The 12122-nt window shown below is 42.3% G+C and overlaps 1 protein-coding gene across 2 annotated transcripts in view; it reads right to left on the bottom strand.

The window, feature by feature from the left end:
* The window catches only part of SLIT3 (slit guidance ligand 3), a 471188-nt gene that overhangs the window by 48069 nt on the left and 410997 nt on the right, over positions 1 to 12122 (bottom strand). For both annotated transcript variants that reach the window (XM_053991145.1, XM_053991146.1), the window contains exon 27: positions 5831 to 5928. In XM_053991145.1, coding sequence (XP_053847120.1) covers positions 5831 to 5928 — 98 coding nt within the window. The remainder of the gene's footprint in view (positions 1 to 5830; positions 5929 to 12122) is intronic.

Genomic DNA, 12122 nt, shown 5'->3' with positions numbered 1-12122 from the left:
TGATCCTCAGGAGCCAGCCTCTGCCACGCTCCCTTTGCTTGCTTTATTGATAACTCTGGCCCTTAGCTGAAGTAGGCAACTCCAGGGCAGGAGAGTAAACATTCACCACAATATTCAAATCCTTGGCCTCCCTGTTAATGTTTTTGTGAGAATGTGGACATCTGCCTGCTGAGGACTGCACAATCACAGGACAGCTTGGCAGCTCTTAGATACCTCGGTCTCTTCAAAGAACAGCAGCTTGAGTTGAGTTTACAGACATGAGCATTTTCTCCTCATTACTGCTTTGTCACTTGTCCAAACAAGAAATGTTTGGGAATGATTGCTTTTACAAGTGCTGTAAGATTTCAGTACGTCTGCAGCTCCCTCAACATCTATTTGGAGAAGGGCTGATGATGCCCAGATAATTCAACTAAAACACAGACCATGGCAGAGCTAGTAATGGTTCTGTGAGGATGTGGACACTAGTGAAGAATAATTGCTCTAGACATTTTATCTCACAGGAGTGTGATGTATGGTCCCTAGAGGGAAGATAGAAAACTAAATGGCTGAAGAATGGCTTGATTTTTTTTACAATCTCCATTTCCTCTCTACATCTAGGAGCTACAGTTACAAACAGAACCTTTATATTTTAAACTATCTGTAAGTGATGAAGAGGTGGAGGCTGGATTTTCCTAAAAGAGAATCTGAAAAAAGGAGTTAAGTGCTCCAGTAATATCAGGGGCTTCTGAGAAGCCAGCAATGATATTTGAAATGTCAGTTTTGAAGTGCCAGCACTGCTGCTCAGTAGTCACAGAAAGGGCTGTTTGCACTCCCAGTCCAAACGACACATTCACTCTGCTGTTCATTTCCTTTCTTATGCAGGCTCTGGTGGCAGAAAAGGAACTGAACAAATAAAAAGCACTACTGATTGATGAGGATGAAAACCAGAAAGCACTACAGCAGTCACACTAATTGCCATCCACAGCTTTTGGAAACCAGGAGCATTTCCAAGGCAGATATAGCTGCAGGGTGCAGGGTGCTCTGACAGACAAAGAGGACCTGAGGTGGTTATCCTGCTTTATGCAGGAGATGGGGAAAGCCCTGGAGATAAAGGAGCTCTTCAGAATCCGTGAAGAAAGCTGCAGGACTTTGCCTTCCCTTCCTCCTGTGTGCCGCAGCCTGAGCGGAGTGCAGAGACTCCCAGGGGAGGGATGGCACAAAGCTCTGCATCCCCCCTCCGTGGTCCCAGGCTGGATCATGAGGGCTGGGTTAGATTCCTCATGATGTGAATCTCAGAAAGGAGTAATAAAGAGGAGAAAAAATGGGAAGGGAATGTGTCTTGAGCCACCACAACAGGAAGATCTCCCAGGTGGGTATAGAAGAGGGACACTGGTCACATTCAAGAGTCACCTTCATTCTGCAGGGACCATCCACAGGTCATGAGGGTTAGAAAACCTTCACCATGAATAACCAAAACCAAACTGCTCCAATAAATCCAATTTAGGACACAATAAATCAATAAGGAATATTTTCTTTTCCTGTCTCAAGCTCATTATTGCTAATAAAACATGTCCTCTTGCTGACCCAGAGCCAGAGGATCACAGGAGGCAGAAAGAAGAGCTGGCACACCATCTTTTGTGGCAATGCAACTGTCAGGAAGGGGGTTAAAGATATCTAATTAAATACAGTGATACATTCATCATGCCTTGATTTTTGATTACAAAACCCCATTTTCAGGGGTTTATAACTCGGTCATAAAAATATGCTCCAGGCTGCAACTTGGAAGACAAGGTCTCAGTTTGGGAACAGAAATTTTTGTCTCCATTTAAAGAAAAGCAACAAGACTGGCTGTGTGCTGGTGATTTTTTTTATGTGAACATAACACTATTTTCCTTCCACAAAAGGATTGGGACAGCTTGGATGTATGCAATTAAAAATGACATTATTAAACACTATCACAGTAATGGTTCACAGTGGAGTTACCATTAGTAACAATTCATTTGGGATTGTTAACATAAATTGCTCAGTATTAGGACACATTCCATACTCAGGGAAATGTCAGAATAATTGATGACATTTGGCTACTGGTCCTTATGTAGTATAGGGAGTCTTTACATTATTGCTTACGTACGATTCTTTATTTTGATTTGCATTCAAATGTACCAGATATGAGGCCTGAAATTAAGAGATAAAACATACAACTTGGGACCTGCTTTGAACCACATGTTGAAAGAATTGCAGTTTGGGACTGTTTGTATTCTCCCAGAAAAAGCTTAGAAGAAAAATGAAGTCTGCTGAGTGACTGGAAGGTCATCTAACTTGTGTTCCAGCTGACCGAGGGAGAAAATGAATTCCAGAGACAATGATGAAAACTTTGCAGTGACTCAGTAGTGAAGCAGTGTGAGACAGCATTTCATGTGGATGTTGGAAACAATGGAGCCATGCAGGAAACAACTGTTTCCTAAGTTGCTGTGTTTTAATAAAAGTCCAAATTCCCTATTCCTCCTGTTCAGGGATTGGCATTGTGTTATCCTATAAAGAATTACATAACACCCCATTATCCTCATGAAGTTTCAAGGGAAGACAAATGGCAATATTTTGGGATAAACTTTTGGACCCAAAGCATTTTTTAAGTTCTTTTCAAGCTGGCAATTTTAAAAGTTTACTGTACTAGATTTTTTTAATAAACTCTAATGAAACAATTTAGCATCTGTTTATTAAAATAGATATCCATACAGTGTGTCAAGTTTCAAAAAATAATAGCTTTTAAATAGATATAGTAAATTCTTTCAGGAATATTACAATTTCATGGTAAAGATGACTTTTATGTCTAGATCCCAATGGAGCAGCCTGAAAGTCTGGAAGTGCAATGTTTTCCCTTGAACTAGACAGAATTAACACTAGGCAGTTAATCAGTTCCAGGATTTTACATTTATGAGGGCACTTACAGTTTGTGGAAAATGCTAAAAAAAGCGATCTGGGAAACGGAGGGGGTTTTATATGGAGAAAAGTTAAAATAACCCAGAGCCTTTGTCTCCCAGCACCGCAGGTTAGCAGAGATCAGCTGTTGCCCGTGTGCAGCAGAGCTGACAGCTCTGCTCCTGCCAAAGGCTCCCTTCCACTGAACCACCAGGACATGTCTCACTGGCCATCTCTTTCATCTGCCTTAATAAGTGACTTTTTGGGCAACCTTTTGTCAAGGCAGGCACAGATTAGATTAGAAGGAGCAATTCAAAGGGAAGAAGAACTTCACGTTTCCACTCCTCTGAGCCACACTGTGTCACTTATCCATTCCTCAACACAGAGGTCGCCCCTGCTTGAGGGAAGAGAATATGAAAATGACTCAGGATTGAAAAAGCGCAAGGGTAAAAGAGGATGGAGTAACTGCAGCTGAACCTTTACCCTTGGCTGTCCCACCAGGATCTGCCATTCCAGCAAATCTGAATGCTTCAGGCCCCTGCTGCTGACAGCCCTTGTGGGCACCAGGCACAGCAGGGGCGCTGGGCTGGAATCTCAGTCATAACTAAGAGCTTCCTGTCTTTGGGGGGAACATCACCACCTTAGCATTATTTCAAACGGTAATTTTTTTGTCTAAGGCCACAGAAACTTGAGAGTTAAACAGCTTGGCATTTCACAGGGAGAGAACTTTGGCTTAAGTTTCCTTTTTACAAGAGTAAAGATTTGACAAGTTTGGCAGCAGGGCTTGTGTATGAATATATTTCCCTAGGGAAGAGAATATACAGAAGATATAATTTCTTTTACAGGCCACACAACAAAAAAATCCAAGGAGGCCTCTCATGAAAATTTTTCTGACATCCACTTCCTCACAGCACAGAATGCAGGGCAGCGTTTTTCCCATCCTGGTGAACACAATTTATATGCACATAACTCTGACTGCTGCCATCCACTGGAGAGATTTCCCACCAAAAAACCTCAACCCAACCAAGTTCAATCTTGAAATGTTTCTATATCTTCCTTGTCACTGACTGTTCCACCTCCACACCACATTTCCCTAAGCCATGCTAAAGCTCCACAGTCCTGCAGAGCCACAGAGGTTATGGACTGACTGAATTAAGAACAAGGAAAAAATGGAGCAATTCATATGCTGAACATTCAATTTGATGCAGCAGAGTTTTGATGAGATATGGTTTTATGTGTCTTTTATTAGACCAACTGAAACTATATAAATAACTATAAAAAGCAGAATCCTTCCCTAAAAAGCCTCGAGTGTTGTTCAGCAACAAAACCACCCCTGCAGTTTTATAAAGGATCTCAAAAACAATGCTCATTTGGAACTGAGGCAAAGCCTTTGAAATTGTAAAATTCATTCCATTCATGAGAGAAATTCAGAAGTAGCTCTTAATTCAGGTCATTCAAAACTCTTTATCTACTACCACAGAACAAGACAAAAATGCTAAAGAAAAACCCAATCCAAATATATGTTGAAGGCTCTCATTCCAGTATTATGGATATTATAAAATGTTTTACTACTGCATTTTTAGTATCAGCTATATTTTTGAAAAATGGGTACTGAGTGACAAACTCCAGATATTCTAATGTGGTGCAGTTTTACATTGGCACAAGCTGGAAAAAGCTATGCATGTGAGTGACCAGAAAGGAAAGTGAACTGAAGACCACCAGACCATTAATTCTCTCAAGCAGAAACTGAATGTGAACTTTTACTCCAAAAATTGCTGGGCCTGCTAAAATCTGAATCGAGAGGAGGTAGATCAGATCAGAGAAGTGGTTTCACCAGAACCTATGGAGTCAGTTGAGCAACAGGACCACTTGGACATGCTGTGACCTGCTGAGCCTCCCCCTCTTCTCCCACCACCATGACCCTGCTGTCACATCTTGGCTCAGGAGACTCCACAGGTGCTCCAGCTGAGCCCTGAACTGCCCCTCCTGGAACTGGGGCCATGCCTGCTCCCGTTCTCCATGCTGGAAAACTTCCAGCTGCTGTTCATTACGGAGCCTGGCAGTGTCTCTTCATCCCCATCAACCTGTGCTTGTCCACTGTAACATCACCAGTATCCTGTGTCCTGTGATGTGCTGCATCTGCTTCTGGAAGCAGGGAATTCTTGAGGGTGGGCACAGAGAGAAGTGTTGGGGCATTTCTTCTGTTTGCTGCTTCTTCTTTTGCAAGAAACAGCATAAATATGGAGGAGCAAACCTATGAAAATTCTAGCAGCTCTTTTTTAAAAAGAAACTTTCAATCAGCTTGAATGATAATGAATGACCAAAGCCTCAAACTTGTATCTTCTTAGCTGTGAAGTAGTGCCTGCAGCAGTGCAGATCTCTCAGCTATCTCATTAAAATTTCTGGACCTCTCTCAGAGTATCCCCACCTATGCTACATCTTTGTTATATGGGCAAACTGAAATCCACAATAACCAGCTGCAGAGGTTATTCTCTTGCAGACACAATGCTTAAGATGTGGCAATCTCCTCGTGCTTTTTAATTGTTTCTTTAAAGCCTTTTTGTCCGCAAGATTCTTCAGTATGAAAACATTTTGGATCTGGCTGTCAAGCAACAGATGCTCACTTTAGAAATACAAAAACAGCTTAGATGTGAGACTGAAATGCCCCAAGGAAAATTAGGATACAGATAACACAATGCAGAACATAGAGACCACTCAAAAGCTCTTAAATGTATGTTGCATTATGAGGAAAGGAGGCCTTTTTCACAGGAAACGATATGTCACACCAATGAAACCAAAGCAATACTTTAGTATGGCAAATAGAAATGCCACATGCAGCAGTTTCTATAAAGTGGCCATTACAGTTCATTAATGCAAAGCAGAAACACATTAAATTTTATCATCTCATTTTAAATGAACTTTGTGCTACTACCTGAATCCATCTTTATTTGCCTCTGTGAGGTGGCAGGTCCCTCCATTCTGACATGGATTTTGAATGCAGGAATTAATGGGCACACTGCAGTCTTGACCCTATTTGGGAAAATTCAAAAGAAACAATGTTAGAACATCTGAATCAGTGTCTCTTGTTCCTTCACTCTACTTGTGGCACCACTTACACGAGGTCTGTGGTCTTCAGACCCATGACATCACCTAATGTTCTTTACTGATGATCACATTTATTCATGACTTCAGTGAGAATTTGGCAGGGCAACTGCTTTGTCCTGCAGGACTGGTGGGTATCTCAATATCACTTCAAGTTCAAGACTGTAATGAACTTTCACTGGAGTGTTTTAAGGAAACAGCTGGTTTCACCATCATTCTAACACACTTTAATGTTAGTTACAATGAAAAGAACAACTCAGGACCAAAGGTAAGCAGAAGGCCACACACAGTGAGCACAAGCCCACGTGGAGTCAGCACTCACCAAGTGCATTTACCAGGCACTCAGTTAAACCCTGCAACAGCACATGCTGCTCGTTACCAGAGTCAGAACCCACGGAGCCCTTTGTGTGCTGAGAGCTGAGTTTGGATTTCTGCACAGAACACACCAAGATTCCATCAATGACTCAGTTCCATTCGTTAAGATTGCCCTAGAACATACCTCAGTTCTGACTGAACCTCACCAGCTCGAGCAACCTCCACTGTACTGACTTTTTACTGACCCTCAAGGCATAAGCATATTTCTCTGCTCATTATATTCTGCTGATAAGGAAATGATCTTTGTAAAACTGGCAAATACATTGAAGAGCTTGGTTTTGCTTTTCAGTTACTGACATAGTAGGGTGGAGTAAAGCCACACAAAAGCCCCAATACTCAAAGGATCTGAGCAATCACAAGACATTCAAGAGATCACTCTGCTCTTCCTGCTGAAGATCCTGCTAGCAGTGGACCTCTGCCAGCTTATCTGCTGGAAAGCTGGTAGATTACTTCAGACAAGAGGAGAAAAATGTCTTGGAAGATACAATAATTCAGTTCAGGTAGCTGTTTTTTTTTGTCTTAATTTGTCTCTAGAGTGCTTATCTTGAAGTTGGTGCATTTTTAAGCCTAACCGAGGCATAAAAAACCCAAATCAGCTTATGAGTGTGAAGTTTAGTTAAGGGTTCAGTTGATCTGGTCTGTCCACTCCTGGTGCTTGGCTCTTCCTCACGTGTCCTATGGGTCAGTCCTCCAAATACCACTGAAATCTTCAGCTCTTTGCAGCAGGCAGGACATGTGGCCATCATGTGAAGAACAGAGAAGTCTTGTGAAGAAGTGAGGCACACTGAGTATCACAGAATCACTAGGCTGGAAAAGACCTACAGGATCAAACCCAACCTTTGGCTGATCACCACTGTGACACCACTGGGTGCCACACCCAGCTGTTTCTTGAGCACCTTCAGAGATCATCATTCTATCCCCTTCCTAGGCAGCTCATTCCAATGCCTAGCAACCATTTCAGTGAAGAAGTTTTTCCTGATAATCCAGCCTGAACCTTCCCTGGCACAGCTTGAGGCCATTTCCTTGTGTGCCTGGGAGCAGAGCTGACCCCCACCTGGCTGCATCTTCCTGTCAGGGACTTGTGGAGAGTGAGAAGGCCCCCCTGAGCCTTCTTTTCTCCAGGCTGGGCTCCCAGATCCCTCACCTACTCCTTGTGACTGTCCAGACCCTTCCCCAGCTCCGTTCCCTTCTCTGGACACACTCCAGCCCCTCAATGTCAGTGACGGTGGCCAGAACTGGACACAGCACTCGAGGTGTGGCCTCACCAGCGCTGAGCACAGGGGGACAATCTATTTCTGGTATAAACCACGTGCCACTGGCCTTCTTGCCCACCTGGGCACGTGGGGTCATGTTCAGTCTCTGGAGATCAGCACCTCCTGGTTCTTTCTTGCCCGGCAGCTTTCCAGCCCCTCTGCCTCAGCCTGGAGCTGCAGGGGTTGTTGTGACCCAAGGACAGGCTCTAGCTTGACTTTACTGAGCCTCATACTGTTGGCATTATATACAGTAATATGTATATATATACATAAATTATACTTTTTATATTATAATTTCACCCAACACCACAGAGGAGCTTTGTTAACAAAGCTGTAGTTCTCGAGGCTCTGTCTCCAGCATTCCCCAGAGTGAGGAGACGCAGCTTTGCATTTTAAAATTCCTGCAAATACAAGGAAAGGGGGACAGACTTCTCCATGGCTGTATCAGAAGAGAAACACTTCCAAAGGCCAACAGAGAGCCCTGGCCACCCGTGCCTCGCTGTGAGCTCATCCCCCAGCGCAGCAGTGCCGGCAGCGCGCACGGCGCTCACCCAAGGCCTGGCACAGAGGCTTTCTGCTCATCCCTGCTCCGTGTGCCAAGCAGCCTGTCCTTCTCCATTTGAAATCCCGTCCCCAAATGTCTCAGGCAAGAATTGGGAGGGCGCCGAGGGAAGCTCATGCAGGTTTTATTTTGGCACCATGTGGCCCGCAGCGCTGTGCGGATGCGGACCATGAACGGTGACACTGATCCGCTCCCACCCTGCCCCAGCACTGCCCACCTCTCGTCCATCTGTGCCCTGAATCCTGGGTGTTCACCACCTTCTTGTAGTGAAGCTGGAAGCTGTTGGTTTTTATACTTTTTTGATTGTTATATAGATACTTCACTAACATCAGCTACTTCTATTTAATACAAATTCTTCACCCCTGCATCATTAAAATATGAAACCCTTTGCAGCCAAGCGGAGCAAGCAGCAAAGCATCTGTTTTTCTGAAGGTTTTTGTCACAGTTGAACACCATGTAAAACAGGCCCATCACTTCCACTATAATTACTCAGATTAATTTGAATGTTCTTGTAAAAATTTAATAAAGATAAATGTTAAAATGAGAGCGAGGCCCTTTCAGTCTCTTGCACTGGCACATGAAGTTTCGCATGACAAATTCTGCTCTCATTTCTGTACTGAACATGGCTTAATTATTGGCTTCTTGGGCCTCAGGCAGCATGGAAACCCATTAGAATGTACTGCTGAACCAGACAATTGCAACAATGAGTTGCTATATGCCTTTAAGAAAATTAGAGTCTCTCTGACTCAGTTTACTCATTGTAATAAATGAGCAAACAACATTTAATCCTTCTCTGAGGATTATCTTCTCAGAGCTGACTTTATCAATAGCACATTGAGAGCCCACAAAACAAGTACAACTTCTCTAACAAGGAAGACTTTGGAAAACAAGGAACTCTGAGAGGAGAGAAGCTGCAGAAAATAGTGGTACTAATAAATCTACAGCAAAGCAAGGCCATTTTATTTCTGTATGAGACTGTCACTACCCAGAAGAGCCTAAAGACATTCTAGAAACATCTTTCAAATGAATAACGCAATTCTCCAGTCTCAATTTACTGGAAGACTTCTTACTGGAAAAATGGAATTGCTGTCAAGCATCACTAAAATTAATTTATCTGTGAGTTGGGAAATACTCCTTGAGTTACACTGCCTGGAAATAACTATTGTTACAAAGGAGAATATTGTCTATTTGCTTCAAGACTAAAGAGTCTTTTAATGAGGTCTGAAGCAGAAATAGAGGTGCAGACTTGTTTCAAGGACAGGCAAGAAGATAGGACTGTCTCAGCAATTCACAGAAAGAGGATGAAGGTCCCTCTGTGTGCAATATTTTACTTCTAGAGCTTTTTTGGGATACAATAAATTTTTGTCTAGTCTGATAGGAAGGCATCAGATCCAAAACACTTATATTTTTTCTATAATTTTCTGTAGGAGTGGAAAGGTTTAGGCATTGAAACAGGAAATTTCTGCAAATTATTAAAAGATGTATATCAGACTCCAGTTATCCTTTTAAAGCTGAAGTATCTCAGCTGGTCCAGACTTAATCTGGGCTGCTCCAGCTCCCTGTTTCAGTGAGAGAACAGAACTAGTCACCATACCTAGAAAGAATATTTTTTTTTGTTTGAAATTACCTGTAGTGGGCATTACAGTATCTACAAGCTGTTCCTCAGCACTGCTGTGCCAAATTCCAGCTTTTACAAGGATCCAATACTGGGAACATTATATCATGATCAATAAAACACCCAATAACAAGTAGCAAAACCTAATAAAACCCCTCAGCAGGAAGAACAAGGGATAGTACAGTAAAGAAAGTGCTCATTTACCTTGACACTGTTTCGCCCACTGCAATATTTTTTTTCAATTAATTTTCAAGAATCAGTATTGTCTGTGCAGACCCAGAGTTTCATTCATACCCACGTGGCAGAGGTTTGAACTCTGTCTATCCCAATGTGATCCTTCTCCTGTTTTTAACAGCAGTAGGCACTGATAAGGGGTGGCAGCACAGAACTCACCACAGGCAGAAGGTGGAATTCTTCTGGTGTATAAAACCATCACTGCTGCCTGCAGGAGAAACACGACCCAGGCAGCAAGGGAGACACCTGCAGACAGGCAGGAATCTAACCAGCCTCACTGGTTTGTGACTAGGGAGACCTCTTTGCAGCTAATTACAGCCCTGTTCAATGACTACAGTGTTTCACAGCATGCTGGAAAAATAAGCTCTACAACAGAAATACCAAAGTTTATTCGACTTGTTAACAACATACAGTGTGCTCATAATGAATTTTAGTTAGATGGTATATGTGGAGAACAGATGGTGGCATTCATGTGTTTAGTAAAAAATACTAAATGAAGACAAATATAGTTGATAGAGACTTTAAATTAAGAACCAGGAAATTTTCATAAACAACTTAATTATCAAGGTCTAAATACAGCTAAAGCTTTTAGGGAAAACAGACAAAATTGCATCTACAAAGACACTGTATTGCACACTCTGTCCTTTACATTCCTAATTGTGGGAGTAATGCATCCACATCCAACTGTCAGCCTCACAAACATTTAAACACTTGTCTTATGGGTTTCCTGGTCAGAAGTTAATAAGAAACCATTACATTAAGGGAAAAGGCTTACTAAATCTTCCACTTCATGACAGGCTGGAAGGAAAATGCAAGGGAAGATAACTGAGAAGAACACTGTGTTCCCTGAGTATACCCAGGAATGTTATTCCAGCCTACAAGTATCTGCCAGCTTTAACATTTTGGCCTCCTAATCCTGGGAAATGGAGAATAAATGGACACTTCCTGCCACTTTGTTGAGCTGTGCTCTGCTCCCACAGAGTGTGGCAGGGATTTTATCACTTTTCTCAATTATTCTGATCTAGGTTGATGCACACACTTGAAGTGTTGCTACACCTGGATGTGCCAGTGGGACCTGCCCTTAAATTCAGGCCTGCAGGATCCAGCAGCAGAGGGAAGGGTTAAATGTGGTGTGCAACAGTGATTTCCTAATGCTTCATATAAAAAAATGAGATGTGATGGGACAAGAGGTAAGGAGAGGGGGAAGAATCCAGAAGCAGTAGAAGACACAGACACTCAGCACAGAAAGAGAATTCAGTCTGAACTTCTGAATGCAGCTTTTTCCTTTTAGTTTTACTTCTTTCATGCTTAGTAAAGTGAGAACTTTGATCAAAGCTGTGCCATGCAGCTATCCAATAAGGTATAAACTGATGCTAATTTTGACCTAATGGCATTTTTTTACCAGTCACTTCTTTCACCACTTGAAACCTTTATCCCTCTGCCAAAAATAGTCAAAACTGAAAGGTAAATCGAAATTTTCCAGGGCATGAAGGGAAGGAGATGTCTCATGAATAAAGTTTTATCACAAACTTCAATTCCACTAGGAAACTAAGCTGGGAAAAAAGAATGAGGCATTCAGCAGTTTTCCCTGTAATAAACACATTTAGCAGCCATAAATACAAAGGAGAAACAAGAAGAATTTTGCATAATTGACCGAGGAAACACGATACCATAAATTCAGCCTCACAGCCAACACGCTATGTTACAAGTTTGGTAACTTGTAGGAAGGAAAAATTCTCTCAAGTTCTATTCATGGTTGTATATTTCAGAGGCAGGGAAACCCAGTATTTTCTATAATGGGATCATAAAAAGAAGTTTTACATGTACTGCAAGTCTGACAGCAGTTATGGAAGCAAGCAGGGCATCTGGTGCTAACTGCAGCATGAGGGACGTGATGGATCCCTGCAAACACAGCTTTGGGAAGAGAATGTTACCAAATAATTAGAGAGGTTGTAAACTGTGTGAAGAATGGAACTAACTTCAAAATATAAAATTAACTTAAATTCTTTTAAAGGAAGGGCTAAGCAGTACAGCATTGGGAGGGAGTGTTCTTTTACCAGTGAGGCCATTTGAAACTGATTTC

This window comes from Vidua macroura, chromosome 15, assembly GCF_024509145.1.
Source record: "Vidua macroura isolate BioBank_ID:100142 chromosome 15, ASM2450914v1, whole genome shotgun sequence".
NCBI classification, from domain to species: domain Eukaryota; kingdom Metazoa; phylum Chordata; class Aves; order Passeriformes; family Viduidae; genus Vidua; species Vidua macroura.
The sequence above is the reverse complement of the archived record's forward strand: the minus strand, read 5'-3'. Positions and strand labels throughout refer to the sequence as shown.